General features: G+C 40.3%; 2 protein-coding genes across 2 annotated transcripts in view; one reads left to right on the top strand and one right to left on the bottom strand.

The window, feature by feature from the left end:
- The window catches only part of LOC117269942 (zinc finger and BTB domain-containing protein 6-like), a 35,899-nt gene extending 35,602 nt beyond the window's left edge, over positions 1 to 297 (bottom strand). Inside the window, exon 1 of the mRNA XM_078162399.1 lies at positions 187 to 297. The gene's annotated coding sequence lies outside the window, so the exon portion shown is untranslated. The remainder of the gene's footprint in view (positions 1 to 186) is intronic.
- Positions 259 to 27,711, top strand: jak2a (Janus kinase 2a). Its single transcript, XM_033647301.2, has 23 exons — positions 259 to 523; positions 5,179 to 5,302; positions 5,420 to 5,540; positions 6,392 to 6,537; positions 7,909 to 8,203; positions 8,376 to 8,495; positions 9,186 to 9,343; positions 9,457 to 9,568; positions 10,070 to 10,256; positions 12,008 to 12,132; positions 13,283 to 13,417; positions 13,520 to 13,607; positions 14,895 to 15,022; positions 15,131 to 15,269; positions 15,454 to 15,605; positions 16,032 to 16,182; positions 16,302 to 16,435; positions 17,126 to 17,315; positions 21,228 to 21,352; positions 23,052 to 23,224; positions 23,565 to 23,682; positions 23,974 to 24,087; positions 24,358 to 27,711. Exons 1-23 carry the CDS (start codon positions 259 to 261, stop codon positions 24,463 to 24,465), a joined length of 3,408 nt encoding a protein of 1,135 aa, XP_033503192.1. The 3' UTR covers positions 24,466 to 27,711.

Raw genomic sequence — 27,711 nt, 5'->3', positions numbered from 1 at the left:
AGCTCAAAGCATTACAGTGCCTGACCTTCACAGCGTGGCTTCACAGAGTCTTGTTGATGTAGAAACAACCTTCAAATCTCAGATGCTCATTTGTCAGGTTAATCAGAAAGCAGTGACCGGCAGTATGTGCTGTAAAACACTCCCAGAACTTTAGTACAATCTGAACTATTTTATTTAGTCTCTTACCTGTGAATTTTTTTTCTTCTTCTGTCTTATCCCTTTGTCCTCTGCCAGGTGGATGTTTCTTTTAAGCAGCACATGGCCTGTATTCTGCTGACAGACATGGACCCACCCATCTCCAGTCCTACAGCACATCTCAATGGCCTCCTTCCAGATCACAATCCAGCCACTGGCCTCGACCCCAAGCAGGACGTGGATGCCACCTGCCTCATTGTTCACCTTTTCTACCTGGGGAAGGACGGAGGAGAGGGTGGTTCAGAAAATGGCTCGGAAAGTGTGCTCACGTTTCCACCTGGGGAGTACGTAGCAGAGGAGCTGTGCATCAGTGCAGCGAAAGCATGTGGTGAGTCACAAGAGGATTTCGGTCCTGATGTCTCCCCACACACATGAAACATAGTTTATCTGTTGAGCAATTTTTTGACATCAGTTTATTATGTGCATTACATGATGCTTACATTTTAACATGGACCAAAAATATTAGAAACTAGAGGGGAAAAAGAACAACAGTAGAAATATTGTGTAGTGAAAATATGTTTTGTTGTTCTGTTTGTGTTCTGGGAGCTGGTTTAACGCGTTTGATTTGAGCAATTCAAAAATTCTTGGTACCATGTTCAAACCTTGAACATTTCATTGGTTAGATAATGTCTGTGTTTATATTGCCACATATCTGGTTGTTTGTGCAACCTTGTGAAGTTCTTCTTTTGCTTGCTGAGAAAACACTCTAACTTAGAGAAGGGTAAGGCTAAATACTGTAAACATTATTTAAAGGTCTAAATGTTACATTTTTATACAATTATCTTTCATTACACGGACAGTGGAAATGAAAGGCACATTCCTAGGCACTCTGGTGTTTGTGTTGAACATGTTGTGACAATAAAGTTTCAAACTGAATCATTGAATTATAAAAGAAATGTACTTGAATCCATACATTTGCTGGTGTAGAGCATAGACTGGATCATATATGGATCTAGTGGAACAGTTATACAGTAGTGTAGTGGTGCAGAGTGCAAAACGTGCTGGAATAAATATGGGATGGTTAGTCAACAGGTTGCTCTGTATACATGAGGTAAGTGGATAAGACTTAACACACTATGCATTCATCCAAAAGGACATGATGTGACATTTCTGACGTGAGCTATAAGGAAGAGAGTGACACCATAGTGTGTAGTCTGATACTGTGATAGTGTCATAAAAAATGATGGAAAAAAAAAAGTTATTAATTCTTCATTTCCAAACACAGCGCAAAAGTGTTTGTCTTGTTCGACTGACTGTATCCACTCTGTCAAATTTGAACAAAAAACATGAACTTGAACCCATGATTCTGCCAGGGCCAGCTGGAGATTGCACCAAAACAGGAAATGCATGTGGGGCTCCCATGGCTGAGACACACATGGGACGTGTTTACAACTGAGCCCTCAAAGCTGGGATAAGCAGTTTATTTTTGGCTTCATTAGGCTAAAATCCCTCAATAAACTTCAAGCATATTGTAATTAAAGTGGTCTGAGAGAAAACCAGACTTCTGGACCTCCACTTGGGCTCGTTTTCGAGCTTAAGAAAATCTAGGCTGGCAGGAGACTTTGGGCAATCTCAGGTCATGTCAGAGAGAGGGTGTTTCTATTGGTTCTACAGATGCACATGTATGCACGGCCCTGATTCAAAGCCTGATTCAATGGTGGCAAAATTCTGCAGAGAAAGTTGCTATTTTAGCGACAACAACAGTCTACACTACAGAGCCACCCACAAAAAGAAGATGGACTTATCAAAAAGAGAATCTAAAAGGGAGTCTGACAATAAACTCAATAAAACGTGTCAATATCAATAAAGTGTTTGAGGGACAGAGAGAAAATATTGTTCATTTAGCCTTCTGCTAACCCTTTCCACACCAAATAAGGATTTATATTTGTGTTGAGTGTTGGTCATCCCTTTACGAAAGTCCAGAGACTTGAAGAATCTAGGCCAAGGAGCATTGATGCAGTTAGCTAAAGTCCTTATGAAGACAATTTATGCTGTTTTTGTCTTAAATTTGTCTACAGAAAAGCTTTTTGTTAATGTCAACAGTGTGGGGAAATTCTTACTTCAAAAATCCAGTAGCAGTCTGTGGCAGTGCAGTTTAAGGTTCTGATCCATGACCTTCTTGGTTTAGACAAATCTGTCATTCAGGTAATAAGAAAGTAAAGAATCAAATGGACTGCTTTACCAAAGTTTAAGAGCATTTTCATGGCTTCTTCAGGGCTTCAAATTCATCCAACTTTATTTCTTCACAAGGATTTCCTGGTGAAGGAATTGAGATAGGCCTTTCTGCTATCAGAGTTGATCCAGTTTTTATTTTCTAGAAACAGAACTACTGGCTTTTCTCCGACTCTTTCTAGCAAACACAAATCAGGAAGTCTTTGACTGCTGTGTCTGTTTTTCTCTCCACCTTAGCTCTATCTCTCTGGGCCACACTCGCTTGCTACATTCCCTCTTGAGCAGATAAGAAACAGCCTCTCTCTCCCTCTCTCATTTTCACCTTCCACTTTTTAATATCCCCTTGCTTTTCTTTTTTAATGTTCAGTTTCCTCTGTTCTCTTGTATGTCTGTTTTTTTACACTTTACTTCTGCCTTCGCTCTACGTGTCATCCATTATCACATTAATGGTTTAAATACAGTCAGATAACAGCAGTGTGAGGGATGTGTCTCATCTGTCTGGTTAATTTTTTACACTTTTTATGTGGTTTCTTATTAGGATATAGTTTAAGTTATCAATGCAAGTGTAGAAGAACTGTCAAAGTCAGATTTGCTGGTGCAGAGAGATTTCACTTTGCAAGATGAATCAAACACTGACATGATTTGACTTTGATACAGGACATTCCACTTTTTTATGTCCTCATACAATAAGCTTTCTGCACAATAAGAAGGCAAACAGTTAAAACAGGTCACTGATATTACCATATTGTTAGGTGTTGTGGTATTTTGTCCAACCTCTTTATATCTCAATAAAATGGTATGAAGTACCAGTATTTTAGCTCCCAAGGTATAAAAATACAGTGACTTACTCTGCATTGCACTGCTCACTACATTATTTGATAATGTAATAAATGATACAGACTTGCTTTAGATCAGCCTACTTAGTACTTTGACTTCACTTCCCCTGTTGTGGTTTAGCATGCTTCCTCTAACGCACTTTCATACCATTGCTTCACTCTCCTGAGTGTTTCCTGCTGTGTGATGACATGTTTAGTCTTCTAATAACCCACTTAGCCCGATTGATAGAACAAATTGAACTGGGGGACGTTTAGTTTTTCCAAGTTAAACATGGTTGACTCATGGGAAAAATGTCATGGCCACTACATGACATGAAAACCGAGAGCAGCACAAACTTTTTCCAACGCAAACTTTACGAACAAAAGAAAGTATGCATGAGTTTAGGCACCACTGCCAACCATAATACATGTACAACGGACTTTAATACAGCCATTATGCAAATCTACCTAAAAACTATAGCAGCTACACCACTGGACTCAACGAGAGTTGCATGCAATGGGTCTCAGTGTGGAACTTCCTGAGAATCTTGTCCTTGCATTCATTCAGGCATTTGCATGTGAGGTTTCCCTCGAAGGTCAGCTGCTCTAGCTGCACCTTAACGTTACATGCATGGTGCATAGACCAACGGTGGTCATTGAAGACTTTCCTCAATACTGGGAGTGAATTTTCTCTCTTCCAAGATCATCCAAAGGCTGAAGTTGTAGCCCATCGGTGGTTACACCTGATCTGTGAACTGATGACAGCTGCAGGGCTAATGTTAGCTTGGCCTTTTGTCGTGATTTTGCCCCCTTCTGCTCCCTCAACTTGTCTTTCCTCCGATTCCAAGCCACATGTATATTTATTGTAGTCAGTAGAAATTGCTTTTGTATCAAGACACTTTCTCATATCCATGATCGTCACATTACTATTTGCTAATGCAAGCCCCCAGAATTCTCTATGCATTTTAACCCATAAACCCATATGCCCCATGGCCATGCCTTCCCTAGCAACATACTGTTGGTACTGGTGTTTTGAGGGCAGAATGACAAGCTGTGGGAACTAAAGTGCAGACAGTGGGACTGATGTTTATAACCATCCAGACTCATGAATCCCCCAAAGCGGGCTATTATTGTCAGATGCAGCTGAAAATGTCATCCATTTTAAACCAACCTCCTGACAAACGGACCAACTCACAGGACAGTTCATGAGAACTTATGTTTTCATGCGGACACATGATGTTTGGACCCTGAGCTGCAGGGAAGCAGGAAGCCTTATAGTTATTTTCGTTGTTATCAACTCCACTGAAATACGCTACCAAGAAAAGTTAACTGGTTGTCATCATGTGTCATTGTCATTGCACAGTTGTTTCCATTCTTTATTGCTACCACAACACAAGCTGTGTGTGTTTGTAACACATACAGTATTTGCATGACTTTGTGTATATCTAAATTAGGGTTGCAGCAGTCTACAAGGAAACTGACGGTTAGCAAATCATTGTACATTTACTTATCTGCTGTATGCAAAACTGTAACTGGAAGGAAAATGTCACCTGCGTGTGTGTATCTCCTTTTCTCCTCTACTGCCTGTCGGACCCCCTACACATATTTTTATTTAAAAAAAAATGGTTTCATGTTTAAATTGTGATAAAGCGTTTGTTCATATGTATGGGAAAAAAATATTCTTATTCCTTTAAGGGTCACTGTAACTGATAATAATAATTGTTTTATACCATGAAAGTGTGATTTTTCTGAGACAGCTATTCTGCAGTACCGCTGCAACCCATAATATTGGGCAGTTGTTGTTTAGTGGCAGCTAATTAGTAACACGCACTGCTAAGGCTCTTTGAAACTTGTTTTTTCTTTCAAACTTGAGTATCAAATATTAATTTGTCATTAGGCTTCCTTAATTTGAATTATGGGTGTGATGTCCCAGTCCAAGAATAAAACGGTCTGTGCTGTATTATAGTAAACAGCTGATTGTTTTTTCTCTTTTCAGGGATCGCTCCAGTGTACTGCAGCTTGTTTGGTCTGATGAGGGAAAGTGACAGGATATGGCTCCCTCCTAATCACATCTTTAAAGTGCTCCAGTCAGCCACTGAAAGCCTGCACTTCAGAATAAGGTAGAAATTTATAGCATGTTTTTTAATCTCCATAATCTGTTTGAGACTTTCCATGTGTTACCTTATGCTTGCATTACTTCGCTCACTGGATCTTCTCTGGTCCCCTTTTCTGTCCAGATACTATTTTCCTGGCTGGTATAACAGCGGCAATTCATTGTACGCCCATCGCTATGGTGTGTCCAAGGGGACAGAGAGCCCTGTCATGGATGATTGTGTCATGGCATACCAGTTTTCTCAGGTCAGTCTCTAAAAGTCTGTTATTTGCTTCTGTATAAAGTGCTTTGTATGTTGGGATTTTATTCTGTTTCTTTGTATTTTGTATTTTAGAAATTAGAGTGCATTCTTGTATGGATCAAACTGAGTGTAAACCAATGGACAGCTTCTTCAAAATGCCCTCTCATTCATCTCCATTCCTCTCTTTCTCTTTCCCACTCAGCTTTAAAAAAAAAAAAGTCTATCTATCTCTCTAATTCTCCATCTATGTAATGAGAAGCAGAAATGTGGGGTGGGGGAGATAAAACATACTTGCTTCCTTCCCTTTCTTACTGACTGCCAGTCTGTCGGTGGTGTCAGCCATTGTGTAAGTTCAAAAAACAGGAAGTGGGGTAGTAAGAGTGTAAGAGAAGAGCACAAATGGGGAAGAAGGATACGTCTGTGTTCTCTTCACCCTGTTTGTGTGTCTGTCCATGTGCCTGTTTTTGCATTTTAAATTGTTTCTGCCCCCCCCCCCCCCACCCCCCACCCCCCCCCCCCCCCCCACCCGCACATGTTCGTGTGAACTTGACATATGCAACTCTGTTTTGCTTTGTTTTTGTCTCCACGGTCACACTGACAACATGTGCTGTGTGTCAACAGATGTACCCACAGAATGTTTGTCACATAGACACGCCTGTTGTTATAGAGCTTGACTTGTGCAGTTCCAACAAAGTAACCAGCGATTAGTTTGTTAATCTGTCTGATTACTGATCTAAGATTTACTGTATTGGACATGTGAAGTAAGCCAAATAAACCTCACCCATCCAACCTCCCCTCTCACTTCACACTTCTTTCCTTCACTGACCTGATATCATCCATTGTTTCTTCTTCCAGTGGCGAAGTGACTTCCTGAATGGCTGGATTCATATTCCGGTGAGTCACGAGGCCCAGGAGGAGTGTTTGGGCATGGCGGTGCTGGACATGATGAGGCTTGCCAAAGAGAGTGGTCAGTCACCTGTCAACATCTACAATGATACCAGGTAGGATGCATTCACACACTAAAAACTAATGACCAAATGCAATTTCATGTTGCTGAGACCAATACTGTAAGCCCTGAAGGGTTTATAATTTAAGTATAACGCATTCTTTAAGACAAGGAAAATACAACTATAAAACAACGTTCCAGGAAGTTCTAGTCTCATTTACATGCTGCACACTCTCTTATCAAAATAATGTGAAATGCTCTCTGTTATGCCGGTGTGCATGTGGTGCAGCTCATGAATAACGATTTCAGAGCAGTGTGACATGCTCCTCAGGATACACCGAGCATCAAGATAGTTTCATTATGTGTGTTCATGCAGCGGACTGAGTTATCTTTTTGTGTGAGATAATGTTTCAGTTGGAAAGGTATTAAAAATATCTGATCTTTACAATACTTATGCACTGTGTCCACACTACAGCAATAGAACAAGAGTAGAATGGATATTTAAATAAACATTTGCCACCTTGAGTTGAAGTTTTTTTCAACTCCAGAAGTTCAGAGCGCTCCGGCAAAAACGCCAGGCGCCTAGAGTGCAGAAACAGAGGAGTTAAGCAACACAAGAACAGCGAGCAAAAAGCTTCATTCTCATTAAAAACAATTACAAAAAGTCGCCTCCAGCTGCAAAACCCCTTCTGTTTGATCGGAGTGGATAGAGTACTGTTGCGTTGGTTAATGTCTTTCTACTGTTCCAATAATCACCAACTCTGGTTTGGTCAAAATAAACCTTAAATTCACTGAGTCAGACATGAAATTATGCTGAACTACATGCTGTCTTTCTCTGCCTCTCAGCTGTCTCTCTCACACGTTCTTCAGAGGCAGCTACAGCAACGTTACATCGTGCTTCAACAAACTTGCAAACAAAAGAAAGAGGGAAATACAGTATTATTTTAAAAGTAACAGATTGCTCATATGAAAACTTAATTAAATAACTAATTACTTGAATTGCAAAACTAACATGTTACATTACTTGTTCCAACTGAAAGTAATCTGAGTACTTACTTTGCAACATGCAACACTGTAAAATACATCTACTTACTGTGCAAAGATATCAGTAACCTTGATAACTTAAAAGGCAGCAGAAAGCCAAAACTGAGTTCTCAATCTAGCGAGTGTGACACATTTACGGCTCCACTAACAGGTGTGTGTTGTCACCATAACAACTAACAACAATTGACGATTTCTGTTGAAGTAGTCAAACATTTACAATACATTCTCTTTTGTGAGGATTATTGACAGATCTCCTGAGGTGGACATAGCATGTACACTGGCTGAACTGCCACAAAATGCACTTAATGTTTGTTCTTTTAATCCTGTGTCTGTCCTCATTTTTTTGTTATTCTCAACTCCCCAATCCACTCTCCGCTTTCAGCTACAAATCCTTCCTGCCAAGATGCATGCGAAGCCGCATCCAGGAATACAACATCTTGACTCGGAAGAGGATCCGCTATCGCTTCAAGAAGTTCATCCAGCAGTTCAGCGAATGCAAGGCCACGGTGTCTAATCTCAAGCTCAAATACCTGATGAGTCTGGAGATGCTGCTACCCTCCCTCTTTTCTGAGCGCTTCCAAGTCACCGACCTCTCTGCACGCGAGGTTACCATTATAGTCATGGGCAACACGGGCATCCAGTGGTCAAAAGGGAAAGAGGAAGAGGAAGCAGAGGAGGTGAGGAACAGAAGATATGTTTTCATGTTGCTGTGGTGATGCACCACTCTGCCACAGTGTCATGCTGTCATGGCTGTCCACAGTCGGTGGAGCTCTAGCATTGAAATTGCCAATAACAAGAGCGCATGTGTGTGCATGCTACTTCAGCTAATGCGTACTCTTGTGTCCTCAGGAGCTGCAGACGTACTGTGACTTCCCAGCAGTGATCGACATCAGCATCAAACAGGCCAATAAGGAGGGCTCTGTGGAGAGCCGCATAGTTACGCTCACCAGACAGGACAACCATACCCTGGTACAGTACACACTGAACTCTTCAAGCTCTGCCCTATGTTGCTCTATAAGCACTTTAAAATTAATATGTTTACTTTGCTTCATTCCAATATTATCTTATTTCTATTCTGGGAACCAGAGGGATCTGCAAGCTCATGTTTTATTAGCTCTGGCAGATGCGTCTGGTTCCCCTGCCGTTCTAATAGATTTCCATCCAGCCAGATCCTGAACAAGCCATGGTCTAATGCGATGACTGACAGGAAAGAATCACCGGTCTCTGCTTAGTCCAGTGTAATGCATGAGGCTTACCAAACTCATATCAAACTGTCTAACTAGGCAGTGCTGATCACATATGAACCAAGATTCTGTCACTGAATTGTCTATTTCCTGCTTCAAATGACTTCAGAGACACATTTTAGTGTACTGTTTAGCTGTAATTCGAGAAAGTTTGTGATGAGGCCACCATTTTTACCGGCTTGCAAACAGACCAAGCCCTAACTTGCATGTGTCGCTCAGCGCTACGTCACAAATTCCGTCTGTAAAACTATTAAAGTGTAATAATTTGTAACACTAAACTGCATAAATCCATGGATTGAATGCCTATTGATTATATGATTTGAAGTTAAAAATAGGATGATGAATGATGAATGATTTATTTTTGTCCTCTTCTGCATCCCCCCTTTGTTATCTGTGTCTCTGTCTGACCACACAGGAACTGGAGTTTCGTTCGCTCTCAGAGGCTCTGTCATTTGTATCATTGGTTGATGGGTATTACAGACTGGTTGCAGATGCCCATCATTATCTGTGTAAAGAAGTGGCTCCACCAAGACTTCTTGAGTGCATACAGAGCTACTGCCATGGCCCTGTGTCGTGAGTATACCGCACATTCAATTCACCAATGTATCATGTCACTGGTGCACATGTGCACCCACAACCACAGAACCACTCGCACACAAACACACATTTGCTCTCTTTGATCACAGGATGGAGTTTACGATCGGTAAGCTGCGTCGCTCTGGTAACCACCAAGGCCTGTACATCCTTCGCTGCAGCCCCAGGGACTATGACAAATACTTCATGTCCTTTGTGGTGGGGGTAAGCTGTTAATGTTGGGTCAGCATCAATGTGAACTTGTGTATCTCTCTCACGTGTGATTCTACAAGTATACAGGCCCATTGAACACGGTCGCTTGTTAAGCCCATGACCACATGCACCACAGCAGGCTACTGGATATCCTCCACTGGCTGATACAATGTCATAACATTGTGTAAATTCAATGCAGTGCTTTGTTTTAATAATTCATTGAAGCAGGAACATGGGCAAAGTGACAGTAATCACAGCAGCAATACTACACTGAACTGAGTGTCTGTCTGTTTCTGAAAGTAAACTGTACTGTTTTGCTAAAATCAGGTAGTCAAAAAGGTGTACACACCACAGCCTCTTAAGTATTGCCCATATTTTTAACCACTGGAGGGAGCCATAAGGTTTGATTCTCCTGTGACTGGCACTGACTCTATCCTTTGTAGTCTCTTAAAATAATACGGTCAGCATATTCAGCTCAACTTCACTATAATCATTTTTCTCTTTGATTTCCAGTGTGAAACAAGGGTGGACTATAAGCACTGTCAGATCGTGAAGACAGAGTCAGGGGAGTACATTCTGAGTGGTGCGAAGAGGAGCTTCGGCTCACTCAGGGAACTACTGCACTGCTACCAGAAGGAGGCGCTCCGCACTGATGGATACACATTTCAGCTGACCAGGTGCTGCTCACCCAGCTTCAATGGTAAGTGCACACACACAACAACACTAATAAAAATGCAATATCTATACACACACACACATAGACACGGGTAAAATAACACATATACAGTAAAATGCAGACATTTAATGCTGTTAAAGTATTCTCCAGCACAGGAGAGACATCTGTCCCTTAGTTGGACCTAACTTTTTGTTCACTGGGTCTTTGTCCATAAGGCTACAAACATAGGCAACAGTTTTATTTCAATGATACATGGATGAACTCAGTGGTGTAGTGGTAGTTGATGGGTTGGGTGGACTACAAGGTAGATGGTTAGGTTTCCAAGGACTCTCCTGTATATTCCAATGGCTTCTAGGCTGATAGTGGGTATACTGTAAATGTTATAAAGAAGTTGGTAGACGCCGTAGACCTGCATACTAGCTCCACTACAACACTGGATGAGCTCAAATTTAACCAGGATTAAATGTAAAACTTATCAGTGCATTACGGAGTTGATTATTAAAGCTCATTGCCACAAACCCTTTTGCACATCGTACAAAATGCAGATATCATGCAAGCTACTGACCCATAATTGGCCTTAATTTTTGGTGGGTCATAAATAATCTTTTGGCTGCAATATATGACTGAGGCTAGTAGGAAGCTATGAACAGATAATATAAGAAAGTGATTCAAGTTCATCATACAGTAGTTCAACATCCTGTGCCAAGGCAACCAATTAGCCCTTGTTTAGTGTTTCAGAAAATCTTTACAGAGGTCTTTGGCACTGCTACCTTGGTTTTTTTTTAATTTGTTTTCCGAATCTTTTAAATTCCTGCTGCTGCTGCTAATCTAATTACCCATTCCTAAGCTTCTGTTTATATCAGATGACTTTTTGACTCAGAAACAGTTTTGAATCCCTGATGGATTTAAGCCAATGACGAACACACTCTGCATTCTTAAGGTAACCATTGAACTTCAGCACATTTACTGACAGGCTTGATTTATTTTAACTCCCGACAGCACAGACCATGCAGTTATAATTGGTGGTTCGTGCAATATCATCCAAGGCTCATTTTTTCATGCATTTCCACTAAAAAAAACCCTCAAAGCGAGCAAAGATAAGTTGAACCTTCAGGTCAGTTTTAAATAGTAAGGTTTTTAGGGGAAAAATCCATGTTTCCATATGACTGGATAAATGAGACTTGGATTATACTGCACAAGTTGTGTGAGAGTTTGTAAATAAATGTTCTGATATAGTTTTGCTGTTGTTAAACACAGTCCTTAATCAAGAAGTCAATATGTTCGCCATTGTCAGTGGAGGCATGCGAGAAAAATAGTTTCCTTCACAAATTGAAGGTAGCATGGCATGACTGATAGACTCATAAATGGTAATTTTGTGGGTGAAATACTCATTTAAATGGGCAGAAACTAAGATTGTTACTGCCCCACAGCACATGACCATTATATCTCTCTGGGGATTGGATAGAGTTGTTAATGATAACTAATATTCGATAACTGCTTCACCAGGTTTCCGGATTTCAAAACTCTTTCTGAGCAAAGTTACTTGTTTCTAAGGGCCAATAAAACAAACCAGTTAGGTTTTTATTTATGCTCATATTCATGGTTAAGAACTGGAAATGAAGCAATCTAACTTTACAATTGGTAGCTGCTGCATTTCTTTTCATGTGTGCCATTTAAAAGTGTCACAGATTGGAAAACAGTAACTCAGATGTTGTGTCAAAATGTCAGTTTGATGTGAGTTTTCCTAATCCCTGCCCGTCTTTACTTTTCTTCAGATAAATCCAACCTGGTGGTGTGTAGAAATAATCAAGGGGCAGATGTTCCTCTGTCTCCCTCGCTTCACAAACACAACATCAGCCAGATGGTCTTCCACAAGATCCGGAAAGAGGACCTGGTCATCGTAAGTAAACCCTCTTTGCATTAGCTTTTTGCCTCATCTGAAAAACGCATACAAACAGTCATAACTAGCCTTAGTAGGTAGTATAGGTGTAGTGGATTAGATGCACTGTAGAGGGGTACAACAGTGTTGAAAAGGCGCTTGTGTGCGGTTTCTCGCCTGGACCTGTGTCTTTGTAACTGTGAAATAACACTGAAAGTAAAGCCAAAACATACTGATGCAGGCCTTTTGTAGACAAGCTAACATTGTAAACATGTCAACATGAGTGTCATTACTGAACATGACTGTACCAGAAGTTTTAATTAGACAGGACAGGAAGGACTCCTGTGGGGTCAGTGAGTTCACTACAGCTAACAAAACACTTCCTCATTTGATCAACCCTCTGTAACTCAGCGTCAATAGCGGTTCCTATGGACGTGTGTGAGTGTGTTGTGTGTGTCGCATGTAACTGTGTCAGCCGTGCTCTCACCTCTGTGACAGCTCCATTTCCTTTTCGACGAATTCTCTGTTATTTGAGCACTTGAAGTTTTGTGCGGCAGGTCTGTCACAGGAAACCCACAGAAGCCCTTCCACTAATCAAGAAAGCTCAGGGGGTTTTCTGTATTGCAATATTGTCTTGTTACCCTTCCCTCACCGGATTTAACAGTTGTCGCCTTATCTTCCTGTTTTGAACATGTATTTACCTTTGTTGTGCATTTATTGTAAATGTATTTAGTTTCATCTTAAAGCCTGGTGGTCTGGCAGGGTCTAGTTGGCTGGCACAGATAAGTCCTGGGGCCAGATGTATAAATGATACATACTGACAAAAAACATGCATATGCCTTTTTCCACACATTAAATTGTATTAAAACGAAAGAATCAGCGGTGAGAATGTGCCCACCTCACGCAGACTTCGGACCAGGCTACACATGGGCGTATGATGGGCAGCTGTGGCTAAGAAAGTATAAGGGAAGACCAGCGGTCGACCCCCGGCTCCTTCAATCTGCATGTCGAAGCATTCTTAAGCAAGATACTGAACCCCAAATTACTCCCGATAGCTGTTTTATTGGTGTGTGAATGGGTAAATGTGACTTGCTTTGAGTGGTCAGATGGCTACAAAGGTGCTAAACAAGTGCAAAGTAGGTTTTCAACAAAATAAAACTCTGTGTTTTAGAAAGAGAGTCTGGGCCAAGGAACCTTCACTAAGATCTTCTGCGGTGTGAGGAAAGAGCTGGGAGACTACGGAGAGGTGCACCAGATAGACGTCGTGATCAAGATCCTGGACAAGTCTCACCGCAACTATTCAGAGGTTGGCTTGTTGTGTGAGTGAGTGGATGTGAGGAAATAAACTGGACGTGAGTTGAAACAAGACAAGTAAACAGGAACTCTTCTCTTGTTTTCTCCCTCGCAGTCCTTCTTTGAAGCAGCCAGTATGATGAGCCAGCTGTCCCACAAGCACTTACTCCTCAACTATGGCGTGTGCGTCTGTGGCAATGAGAGTAAGTCTACAACACACACAAAAAATGAGAGGAATATTGAAACCAAGGCAAAACAGAATGTGTGTTGCATAGAATACAAAGAGAGGTGATGAGGCCTCCTGAATACATTAGAGTTTTCACACTATTAACAGTTGTGTTTACATCAGATGAGGTCACACGTTGTCCCTATAGGCAAGTGTGACAATCAAACTGAGACGAATAAGGTCTCTGACCTGGTAACCTGCTCTCTGCTGTGCCCTGACCCCTCCACTCTGACCGGATGAAGCCCTTGGGATCAACAAGTCACCAATGTGTCACTGTAATCTTCATCTTTACTCCAAAAGAGTTGCTCCTAGTGACGAAGTTCTAAGAAAATTCTTAGAACTGTGACGTTTTCTTGGAATTTCCCCTTAAAGTTAAGGTTCTTGTTAAGATAAAAGTTACTCACAGAGCATCTTAGACCTTAATAGAACACCCAAGGTGAAAAACTGTTTTTAAGAGGCGTAAGAGTTTCTTAAGGAGTGGAGAAAATGGTGGAAACACAAAGAGTTCAGAGAAATATTCCCCAAACGCTGGATAACAGTGAGTAAATAAAATGCCAGATCACAACAGTGATCACAACACTAAGATATTTGGAAAACTGTAAAAGTGCAACAGTGCAGCAGTCATGACTTGGGTCTGTCTCAACCTTCTATCAGCAGAGCGATCACACTAACAATGACAACACTTTCACAGTCAGCTGTTCATTTCATTTCCACTGGGTGTCCACACCTTGTAGGCTCGCAAAGGGGTGTGTCTGTGACAACCAATCACATCTGTTAAAAGCAAGCATCATACCTAGCAAGTGGGTCAACCACACCTCACAAAGATATGTTTCTGTCCCGTCCTTGCTCAGAGTTGCTCTGAGAACTTTCCTAAGTCACTCTTAAGGAGCTTTCTGAGAGTTGCAAGCTCTGTCACAGAGGAACACATTGTCATCACGTTAGGATGTTCTCTTCTTTAAAGAAATCAGACACGTGGTGCACTAACGGAATAATTATTCTGAAGAAATTAAACTTCAAAAACAGTTCAGATTTAATGACCAAAGCTAGTTTTCACAATAAGACCTCAACTATACCAGATGACAAAGTATGGATGAAGACATTTATTGAACTGCTATCAAAGCGTCTTAGAAGAATCCACAGGAAATAAGCTACAGTAAACCACAAATTGGTTACACGGTTGTATTAATTAGAAGCATGTTGTTTTAGATTTTCTATGTGGATAATAGTGACTAATAAGATGACTTCCCCCACATCTGCCTGTCAGACATGATGGTGCAGGAGTATGGGAAATTTGGCTCACTGGACACCTACCTGAAAAAGAACAAGAGCTGTGTTAACATCACCTGGAAGCTAGAAGTGGCCAAGCAGCTATCCTGGGCTATGCATTACCTGGTAAGTCCACTGACATAAAATACACATACTGAACACATACTCGTTGAGGGTTGGAGCATGGTAACCTACAAAGGTGATTAATGCCATCCCTGTCACTTCTTCACGCAGGAGGATAAGAACCTCATTCATGGAAATGTCTGTGCCAAGAATGTTCTTCTGATCAGAGAGGAGGATCGGATGACGGGCAGCCTGCCTTTTATCAAGCTCAGTGACCCTGGTATCAGCATCACCGTGCTGCCCAAAGAAGGTGAGATACATGTAATGTCCTGATGTGCGAAGACTTGTACCTCACACCTGTGTGGAGGCACAATGTGAGAATAATGTAAGCCAGTGTAATTTTGCTTTGGTGTGACTGTCACTGCCTACTTTCTGGTCCATTCATGTACTTCTGTCTCTCTGTGCTTCTATGTCTCATCATATCTGTTCATCAGTTCTGGTGGAGCGTATCCCATGGGTGCCCCCCGAGTGCATTGAAGACCCCCAAAACCTCAGTTTAGCCACAGACAAGTGGGGCTTTGGGACCACGCTTTGGGAGATCTGCAGTGGTGGCGACAAACCACTCAGCACCTTGGACTGCTCCAAGGTCATAAAAACAAGGATGCATTGAGAATATTGACTTACAGAAAACGTCACAGCAATAGTCTGCCTTCATCGCTAATTCTGTGATGACGGTTTGATGTGTCTAGGTCTTGAGTGGTGCTGTTAGGTGTTTTTTTTTTGTTGTTTTTTTTAACTTTTGGACAGGGCCAGGCTAGCTGTTTCCACCTGTTTCAGGTCATTATGCTAAGCTAAGCTAAGTGGCTGTTTGCTGTAGCAAGAAAGCAAATAACCATATTTCCTAAAATGTCGAACTATTCCTTTAACTCATGACATCTGTTTTAAAGTAAGAGGAAGGCAAGGTTATTCAGAACATATTCTAGTGATTAGTTTCAGAATGTCTGCCAACTTTATATTATTTTCTTCAGTCTGGAAACATGCAGGTTTTGACATTTGCTCTTTTGCTGTGCAGAAACACTTGTTCTATGAGGACAGACACCAGCTGCCAGCTCCTAAATGGACAGAGCTGGCCAATCTGATTAACAGCTGTATGGACTATGAGCCCTCACACCGACCCTCCTTCAGAGCCATTATCAGAGATCTCAACAGCCTCTTCACACCAGGTAGGAAGAAAAATAAATGTTCAACCTTCCGCCAAAGTCGCCTTTAGCAGCTCAAGTGAACCTCTTCATGTCTGGCAGATTTTTCTGAAAAGACTTGCACCATTCTCACTGCGTTGCAGACTATGAGCTGCTGGTGGAGAGCGACATGGTGCCCAACCGGACAAGAGGCTTCGGCTTCCCATGGGCCTCCGAGAACCAGGAGCCTGCCCAGTTTGAGGAGAGGCACCTCATCTTTCTCAAGCAGCTGGGCAAAGTGAGACATGCACACATACTCATACTACTGTTCATTTTTATGAAGAAATTATTATCATTTGCTATTTTCTAACATTTTAATCTTTATTTTTCATTGTTGTAGGCCTTGAGTGACTCTTACGTTCTCAGTTGTAAAAATGTGTTGCCTATACACAGAATAAAAAAATGTTTTTACATTTCATCAACTACATGTGCGTCACACGGCCTATCACCTTTTCCTTTAAATTCTGCCAAACCTCAGTAGCGATGGTCTAAGCATTTAACTGGAGGAGCTTTTTAAGAATCTGCCAAAACTTTCTCAAAGTTTCACGCTCTCTCGAGGTGGTTTCTGTTTAAGTCAGTGTCTTAATGTGGGTGTTGGGAATGCATTTTTCAGATAAATGATGACATACTGTAGCAAGCATTCAGCCTGCATGACTCATCAGCAGTTTCCTCTCATCTCAAATATTCTCATGGTAGTTTCCGGACAGCGTGACGTTCAGCACTACTTCATATGAAAATATACAATTTCTGAAGATGATGTGGATTGTTTCCTGTCATATGTTTTTCTTGGGATTAGGTATCTCACTGATTCCTTTTAATGACCTGCTCACACTTGCAAAGCTAATTCAATGTGTGCTTAATACCAAGCTGTCATAGCTGTTGTTTCCATATCTCTAAGATCTGCTCTCCCTCTGACCCTCCGCTGCAGGGGAACTTTGGTAGTGTGGAGATGTGCAGGTACGACCCCCTGCAGGACAGCACAGGGGAGGTGGTGGCTGTGAAGAAACTGCAGCACAGCACAGCCGAGCACCTCAGGGACTTTGAGCGGGAAATCGAGATCCTCAGATCCCTCCAGCATGAAAACATTGTCAAATACAAAGGAGTCTGCTACAGTGCAGGTATGAGCAGATTATTTGATATCGATAATTAGCTTTTAGAAGAGTCAGAAAATCACGATATGGGGTGTGATTATGTATCCTGTCACTTGGTTTTAAATCTATGTCACTGATTTTGTTTATTATTCATATATGACACAGTACTTATAATGAGTGTAGTCACATTTAGTGTCTTTCATTCTTTATATAAATCATAGTGAAGTAAGCTGATGTTTCTACATCGGTGGTTCTAAGATGATTAACACAATAAGAAGACAATAGACTAATGCTTTTTTTTTTTTTTAAAGATATTTTTGGGGGCTTTTTAGCCTTTAATGTATAGGACAGACAAGCGTGAGAGAGAGAGAGGGAGTGACACGCAGCACAGGGCCACAGGCTGGAGTCGAACCCGGGCCACTGCGGCAACAGCCTTGTACATGGGGCGCCTGCTCTACCACTAAGCCACCGGCGAGGAGATACAGTGGGTGCTGGATGGAGCGTGTAAAAACATTACTCTCTGGGGCGCCGGTGGCTTAGTGGTAGAGCAGGCGCCCCGGAGAGTAATGCTTTTACACGCTCCATCCAGCACCTACTGTATCTCCTGATAAATGGAACGTCTGCACCTCATTTATTGTCGGCAGAACAGGGTTGCATGCCGACATTTTCAGAACAAGATACAACAGGCTGCAGTGAGAGTCTCTCTTGATTGGATATTTAAAAATAGCAGGTTTGTGCATTTAGTCCTTCTCAGGCAAGGTCATCCGGCTGGAGCTCACAGGAATGACGCTCTGCAATGCTTTTTTTCCCTCCAAGTAAGGAATAGAATATGTGCTGTTCACATAATCCAGTCCACACACACACACACACACATATATATATATATATATATACACACACACACACATATATATATATATACATATATATATATATATATATATATACATATACACATATATATATATATATATATATATACACACATATATATATATATATATATATATATATATATATATATATATACACATATATATATATATATATATATATATATATATATACACATATATATATATATATATATATATATATATATATATATATATATATATATATACAGTACAGGCCAAAAGTTTGGACACACCTTCTCATTCAATGCGTTTTCTTTATTTTCATGACTATTTACATTGTAGATTCTCACTGAAGGCATCAAATCTATGAATGAACACATGTGGAGTTATGTACTTAACAAAAAAAGGTGAAATAACTGAAAACATGTTTTATATTCTAGTTTCTTCAAAATAGCCACCCTTTGCTCTGATTACTGCTTTGCACACTCTTGGCATTCTCTCCATGAGCTTCAAGAGGTAGTCACCTGAAATGGTTTCCACTTCACAGGTGTGCCTTATCAGGGTTAATTAGTGGAATTTCTTGCTTTATCAATGGGGTTGGGACCATCAGTTGTGTTGTGCAGAAGTCAGGTTAATACACAGCCGACAGCCCTATTGGACAACTGTTAAAATTCATATTATGGCAAGAACCAATCAGCTAACTAAAGAAAAACCAGTGGCCATCATTACTTTAAGAAATGAAGGTCAGTCAGTCCGGAAAATTGCAAAAACTTTAAATGTGTCCCCAAGTGGAGTCGCAAAAACCATCAAGCGCTACAACGAAACTGGCACACATGAGGACCGACCCAGGAAAGGAAGACCAAGAGTCACCTCTGCTTCTGAGGATAAGTTCATCCGAGTCACCAGCCTCAGAAATCGCAAGTTAACAGCAGCTCAGATCAGAGACCAGATGAATGCCACACAGAGTTCTAGCAGCAGACCCATCTCTAGAACAACTGTTAAGAGGAGACTGCGCCAATCAGGCCTTCATGGTCAAATAGCTGCTAGGAAGCCACTGCTAAGGAGAGGCAACAAGCAGAAGAGATTTGTTTGGGCCAAGAAACACAAGGAATGGACATTAGACCAGTGGAAATCTGTGCTTTGGTCTGATGAGTCCAAATTTGAGATCTTTGGTTCCAACCGCCGTGTCTTTGTGAGACGCAGAAAAGGTGAACGGATGGATTCCACATGCCTGGTTCCCACTGTGAAGCATGGAGGAGGAGGTGTGATGGTGTGGGGGTGTTTTGCTGGTGACACTGTTGGGGATTTATTCAAAATTGAAGGCACACTGAACCAGCATGGCTACCACAGCATCCTGCAGCGACATGCCATCCAATCCGGTTTGCGTTTAGTTGGACGATCATTTATTTTTCAACAGGACAATGACCCCAAACACACCTCCAGGCTGTAACTATTTGACCAAGAAGGAGAGTGATGGAGTGCTGCGGCAGATGACCTGGCCTCCACAGTCACCGGACCTGAACCCAATCGAGATGGTTTGGGGTGAGCTGGGCCGCAGAGTGAAGGCAAAGGGGCCAACAAGTGCTAAACACCTCTGGGAACTCCTTCAAGACTGTTGGAAAACCATTTCAGGTGACTACCTCTTGAAGCTCATGGAGAGAATGCCAAGAGTGTGCAAAGCAGTAATCAGAGCAAAGGGTGGCTATTTTGAAGAAACTAGAATATAAAACATGTTTTCAGTTATTTCACCTTCTTTTGTTAAGTACATAACTCCACATGTGTTCATTCATAGTTTTGATGCCTTCAGTGAGAATCTACAATGTAAATAGTCATGAAAATAAAGAAAACGCATTGAATGAGAAGGTGTGTCCAAACTTTTGGCCTGTACTGTATATATATATATATATATATACACACATATACATATATATATATATATATATATATATATATATATATATATATATATATGTTCTCAACGTTTGAAGATCCACTCATTACGAAAAGTCTGTGTCATCCAAGAGAGAAAAAACAAGTAAAGTAATGATCAGGGTTGTCATATTGAAATTTAAGGTGTGTTGACAGATTCACGTCATCAACTCGTGCACTGAGTAACATCATAAGTAAACGTTCCACCTTAAAAGTCGCCGGCAGTCGGTGAATTGAGGTTTTTTTCTCAGACTACAGCTGCTTCAAGAGGCAGCAAAACATCCTTTATTTTTAAAGTAATAGTTCACAAATGTAAAACTTGCCCCGGCATGAACAGTGGTTACAAACCCAGCCACAACTCAGCCCTGAGTAGAGTGACCGTCTGCTATTGACCAATCAACAGACTGCAGTGTTCACAGCTCCACCTTTTAGTACCAGATCTGTGTGCAAGGTACCCCAACAGAGGGGGGACCAAAAATGGGGACGGTACAGAACGGTTCCACTAGTACCATCCACAACTTTTCACAGTGGAAACGGAAAAATGCATACCGAACTGAACCGTATTGCTCAGTGGAAACAGGGCTTTGGACTTAAGAATAAAGTGATTAGAATATGATGGGCAAAACTCAAAGGTCAGCTTCTCTGTGACATCATAATGTTCTGCACAAACACTTTTCTGGCCATTAATCAACATCATATCTCAGGAACAGAAGAGTAGACATCTGATCAGATACTGAATTGGTGACACTCATATTGGGTGTCCACCTTGAAACTGTGCTCACTGTACAGATCTTCTGTGCTGCCGGGGGCTAGATGTGTGTGAAGCATCCATGTTTTAACAGATATGGATGTAAACTGTAAGTGCAACTTGGCTGGTTCACGGAGCCATACAACAGCGAGGCGGTAATTCTAGTTTCACTCTAGTGACAGATTAAACTTTACTGATCAGCTCGTTCTTAATTTGATATCACCAGCCCTGCAGATTTAGTTATATATAATAATGTATTTACAGTTCCCACATTTGCTGCCTAGGGCGTCAGTGACCATGCCCATGAAACAAATAAATCTTGATTTTCTCAGAGGCCTCTACCCAACAGCTCACACGCCATATTGTTCCTGTTAAGTATCGCACTTAACTTGTTTTTTTCTGCAGGACGAAGGAACCTACGGCTGATCATGGAGTATCTCCCCTACGGCAGCTTGAGAGATTATCTCATCAAACACAAGGACCGCTTTGATTGCAACAAACTGCTCCACTATGCATCACAGATTTGCAAGGTAATGTAGGGCAGTAGGCAGTGTGGACTTAAAGACTGGTACACTGAACATTAGAAACCATCCTTCCTGAATCTGTGCTCAAACATAACCAGCACGTATCAGGGAACATTACCATCTGTCCTGTTTCTGACACCATTGAAGTAATCATTTTTAAAAGTGGACTGATTGGATTCATTGTAATATGATCGACAGAGAATTGTGAAAGTTTGAAAGTCACAAGAGTCCATATATGATGGCTGGCTCACAGAGCCTGGCAGGGTGGCTGCATACAAATATAAAACTTACTGAATGAGAGAAAGATTAGAAAAATTAACTCTAAAATGGGGCAAATATTTCTTTGGTAATGTGTATGATCACGTTTTTGTATTGTATGAATACATGTACAGCACACAGCAATATAATTATTTGGAAGTTGGTGACTCCTGCTGTATTTTGTTTTGAAAAATACGGTGGCTCACGGTTATGATTAGGAGCAGCATTTATCATGCCAGGGTAGATATTGTGACCACGTCCTGTCATCAATGCGTATTATTTACCAGTCTGTGGGTTTATATCGCAGCACTAACACTGTGCAGGTGTAGTCGGGGAGTGGAGGCCCTGAGATGGGTGTCTACACATCAGCATAAATATTGAAAGTTTAATGTATCTGGAAAACTACAAAAAGTGATTTAAGTCAGTAATCACCTATTAAATGAAAAATATTGAAGCTATTTATTTATTTATTTATTTATTCAATAATTTCTCAAACAGGAGGCTGAGATGTGGATATCTTATATATGTAGTAATAAGTATGTTTGCATATGTGTCTATACATATGTTGGTTTTTATATTATGGAGGACAAGAATGACTTATCAATAAATAAATAATTGTATAAATAAATACAGGAAAAAATAAATAAACCAGAAAAAAATAAATGTATTCAAAAATATAAGAAAAAATGTTAAAATAAATATGGAAATAAATAAATGTATAAATAAAATGTATGAAAAAATGTTAAAGTAAATATGGAAATAAATAAATGCATAAATAAAATGAATAAATAAATGTTAAAATAAATATGGAAATAAATAAATGTATAAATAAAATGTATGACAAATGTTAAAATAAATACAGAAATAAATAAATGTATAAATAAAATGTATGAAAAAATGTTAAAGTAAATATGGAATAAATAAATGCATAAATAAAATGAATAAATAAATGTTAAAATAAATATGGAAATAAATAAATGTATAAATAAAATGTATGAAAAAATGTTAAAGTAAATATGGAAATAAATAAATGCATAAATAAAATGAATAAATAAATGTTAAAATAAATATGGAAATAAATGCATAATTAAAAAAGTAAAAAAAAAAAAAAAAAAAAGGGGGACTAAATTTGATTTTAGACGTATGTCCACATCTTTGTACAACAATATTTTATTTTTTTATCTTCATGTTAATGAGGTGGGAGGTCCAAACCTCTGCATTTTTTAAAAATTTTTTAATTTAATAAGTATGTGCATTATATATTTTTTCCTACTTTTTAAAAATGTCCTTTTTTTGTTTCTTTGAATGTTTTTTTTCCCTTATAAAAAGGTAAAATCAAAAAAATATTAGTCAAACAAAAAAGTGGATTACCACTTCACTAACAACATAAGAACATACAATATATGAATCAATTCTCTTTCTCTGTGTGACTTTATCCATACATCAGGGTATGGACTACCTTGCCACGAAGCGATACATCCACAGAGACCTGGCCACGAGGAACATTCTGGTGGAGAGCGAGATGAGGGTGAAGATTGGTGATTTTGGCCTGACAAAGGTGCTGCCACAGGACAAAGAGTACTACACCGTCAAAGAGCCTGGGGAAAGCCCCATCTTTTGGTGAGGAACACACACTGCATGTTTGTTAGAGGTTCAAAAAGTATTGTCCTATTTTTGTGGGGTGACATTTACGAGGAGCAAGAATGATTCTTTTTGACTGGCTTTTCCTCCGCTGGTGCTGACCCTTTGTGACTAACTGTTAAACATGAGTGTTAAAGATAAGATCATTTGTTTTACACAGGAAAGGTGGGAAAATTAGACTTCATCAAGACCAAGTGTGTTTCTTTCTTGTCTTTATATCTGTCTGCTTGAAATACAGGACATGTGTTGACTGTTTAAAGAGGTGTGCATCATTATGTATATATATATTGTGTATATAATGTGCTGTGGTATTTTCCAGGTATGCTCCAGAGTCGCTGACAGAGAGCAAGTTCTCTGTGGGATCAGACGTTTGGAGTTTCGGTGTTGTCCTCTACGAACTCTTCACTTACAGCGACAAGAACTGCAGCCCACCTGCGGTACTGCGCTTCTTTCTTTTTACTTCTCACTGTAGTTTTTGAGTTTGACAATTTAACTTTTCTGTTTCTTATTCCACCCTCAAATGCTTTGTTACCTTATTTGGGCTGTAAAACAACAGTCAGTGTAATTACTTATAAGTGTTGTTAGAGAAATCAGTTGATTGAGCAGAGTGACGTACATAAAAACAGGAAACACTTGTCGATAATTTATTTATTTTTTTAATTTTGGGAGGTTTTCATGAGCTGTTTTGATGAAAGCCAAACAAAAAACAACTTTTTTTTCTGTTCCAGGTGTTTATGGACAAGATGGGGAATGAAAAGCAGGGTCAGATGATTGTCTACCATCTGATAGACCTGCTCAAAAACGGATACAGGTTGCCTGCTCCTGATAATTGTCCAAAGGAGGTCAGTAACTCAACTACAAAACACCTCAGTATTTGTTTTAATGAAAAATTCTCTTGGTTCAAGGTCAGTGCAGACTCACCTTAGTTTAATAAACCAGGGTCTCATTTAATAATTTTATAAGTTTACCAATACAGTTTCATCTGAGTCTCTCTCAAAGTGTTAACCTTTGTTTTCTATGCTGCACCATGTCATATCATTAAATGGCAAGAGAAAGTAATTGTTCCTGTTCTTTTTTCTGTGTTAATGTTCGTGCTGTGATGTTTCCTCCAGATTTACAAGATTATGACAGAGTGCTGGAGCAGTGAGCCGAGCCTGCGCCCTACTTTCAAGACATTAATTCACAGTGTGGAGAGTGTGCGAGACAGCAAGGACGGATGAGCGGCATTGATCCCTGAACCTTTGACCTTTAGGTGCTGACTCCCCGGGGCGTCCTCACGGATCTTAACAGAACAATGAATGTCTTGGAGATGTCTGGGTTTACTGCAGCCGAACATTCCCTAGTCCAAAGTGAAGTTGATTTTAGTTTTTCTTTTGGTGATCTGCATGTCTGTCAGCCTATTTAAGATTTACCCAAATAAGGATGATGAACGGGCATATTCACTTTCTCAGCAGTTGACCCACTTCTTAAAGGAGCTCTATAAGATATTAGAGTATTAATATAGCAGCAAACAACTATTTGCTCTGTAGAGATACAGTGGAGTAATGATGTGCTGAGCAGAGAATCCAAGCTTCTCTGTTCTTTGTTGTGGTAGACAGTCTGACCCCCGTGCATATTAGTTCGCATGTATTGTAGTCCCTGTGTATTCCACTGGCTAGTTTATCACTGCTGCTCAGCACCGCACTCATACGCAAGTTACCCCTAATGTCAGGACAGTGTAGTCAGGCGAAAGCGTAGCGCCCACCCTCCAGTTCCCCTCAGGTTAACCCCATTAGCACTAGTAGCTGCTAGCCGCTAGCTAAGGCACCTCCATATTGAGAGCTTTGTGCAGACAACCTCTGAATGATAGATCTGCTCTTTATATCCTATAGTGCTCCTTTAATATGGCATTTACGATTTATCTGATTTATTACTACACTACATCTGACTCAGACAACAAACAGAAGATATATCAGATGCCTTTAAGAACATTTCATGGTGGGATAAATTATTTTATTTGTATATGTTGTTTTACAAATAGAATTAGACAATAGACATGGACTGGAAAAATGATACTTTTCTAAGAATCCACAATTTTTTTTTATTTCAAGGGACTTCTGTGGAATGTTGAAGCCTTAAAATAAATATTTGTACCAAAAAATGTATGTATTACCAACAAGTAGCATGTTGTTAATGCTCAGTCCTTTGAATTTTGTACTTTAATCGCTGTAAAATGAGCAATTTCTTTTGTCAAACCAAAGAGACTGTTCCAAACAGCCATCTTTACTGCACACCTGAACCTCAAGGCACTGCTCATGTGTGGCTGAACATTTATAAAGGACTGGAAGTGAACTGCTGGATAGTTTTAAGCCTGATAAAGGACAGACCATGAATATAAAGCACCAGCTGTACTTCTGCCACATTCCTGCAGTTACAGTGGACTTACAGATATTCATTGTACATTGAGGATGATTCTGTGCTCTGAGCTGATGAAGCAACAGCAGAAGCACCCAGATCTTTCCACATAACAGAGGTCAGACTTTGTATCAACTGTTGTTCGTTTATATAATTTCACACATCTTGCCAATATTCCAGTACATTAAAGAGACAGCAATAACTGAGCTGGGTGTCTAATAGTGTCATATCATGGACTCATACAGTGTTTTTGAACTTACGATGTCACCTTTGTAATTAGTAATTTGTATATTTCTATAAATACAGTATGAGATTTTCAGTGTTGGAGGCTGCCTGTGGATACTTTATGTACAAATATATATTTTCTGAAGATGGAGAAAGAAGTCATGAACGGAGATGCTTTTATTTTCTGCAGCTTGTTGTTACAAGTGACGACTTTATTTTAATCTTCTTTGACTTTTGTTCATGTCATTATTTTGCCACCCATTTAAAGTTATCTAACAGCTGGTGTATATGTTGAATGTGTGTGTGTGTGTTATGATATGCATTACAGTGTCGGCCACAAGTGGATCAATTTGTCACAAGGGGATTATTTTCCTTTATGTTCCAAATGTTACTGACTGAAAGTTATTTCCTCTCACCAGTTTCAACCACAGACTGTATAAAATAAAGGATGTAGCCGCCATGATGTCACCCACTGGTTTGTGGATTCCTGTTTTAGAGTGTTGTAGTACTTGGGAAAGAGCTTGGTGTCAAGACCATACTCAAGGCCACCTTTTGAAGGTCTTGGTCTCATCTGAGACTCAAAGGAATTTTTACTCATTCTTGTCTTGGTTTCAGAGAAATAGGGCTTAGGATTTTAGACCACAACTGCGAGGTCATCACTGAACTGCCTGTGCAAAAATGAGTTGAGTATAGACAAAGTAAATATCAGCTCCTCACTGTCTCTTATCAAGACAGCTCTTGTGGTACCCTTAGACATAGGCTGGCACAGTGATGCAGTGGTTAGCACTGCTGACTCACAGCAAGAGGGTTCCAGGTTTAACCCTGGGTCTTTGTTTGCATGTTCTCCTCATGTCAGCATCACTTTTCTGCAGCTTCTCTGGCAGGTTAGGTTAATTGGCAACTCTAAATTGCCCGTAGGTGTGAATGTGAGTGTGAATGGTTGTCTGTCTCGATGTGTTAGCCCTTCAATCATCTGGCACCCTGTCCAGGGTCTACCCTGCCTCACATCCAGTGTCAGGTGGGGTTCCCCGCAACCTTTAATAGGTTGAGCAGATACTGATAATGAATAAATTAATAAAACACACACTTCCACATACACACATATATACAGTACGGCAACAGAAGAGGTGAATGAGGAGGAATCTTTATTTGTTTTCTGCGGGAGTGTTTATTATTAATCAATCAATTTTATTTATAAAACCTGATATCACAAATCACAATTTGCCTCACAGGGCTTTACAGCATACAACATCCCTCTGTCCTTTGGACCCTCACAGCAGATAAGGAAAAACTCCCCAAAAAACCCATTTAACGGGGGAAAAACACTCTGGTATTGGTATTAGTCATGATCAGTTTAGGTAGTCTTGGCTACAAGACTGGTTTTGAAGCTCGAGTTTGCCATTTTGGTTGGTGCCATCTTGGATTTTTGGAGACAGAAGTGGTGGCCATGTTTGGATGAGAAGGTGGAGCTGGGGAGGAGCGAGGGGTGGATCTGAGTCATAAGCCAAGCAGACAGCCTGTCACTCAAAGCAGCATAGCTTTGTGCCTTAGTAAGATTTAAACCGGCGAGTTATATTAAAAAAATCACCCCTGTACAGTTGTCATGAAGGGGGAAATAAGCTGTGTTCTATGTTTTTTCTATTGTAAATTTGGGCATTCTAACATGGGTGTCTGTGACGACTGACTCAGTTTTTGGGGACAGCCTCAAGTGGATGAACTGCAGCTTTTGGCACTTCTGCATTGGCTTCACTTTTCGCTGCATGGTCTCAACTGGTGAGAGGACAGTCAGTCCTTGAAAAGACTTGAAAAGAATCTAATTTGTGGAAGAGCATCTTTCCCTCTTACAT

Source organism: Epinephelus lanceolatus, chromosome 19 (assembly GCF_041903045.1).
Source record: "Epinephelus lanceolatus isolate andai-2023 chromosome 19, ASM4190304v1, whole genome shotgun sequence".
In the NCBI taxonomy this organism is placed as follows: Eukaryota; Metazoa; Chordata; class Actinopteri; order Perciformes; family Serranidae; genus Epinephelus; species Epinephelus lanceolatus.
Note: the sequence above shows the minus strand (reverse complement) of the source record. Positions and strands in the feature narration are given on the sequence as shown.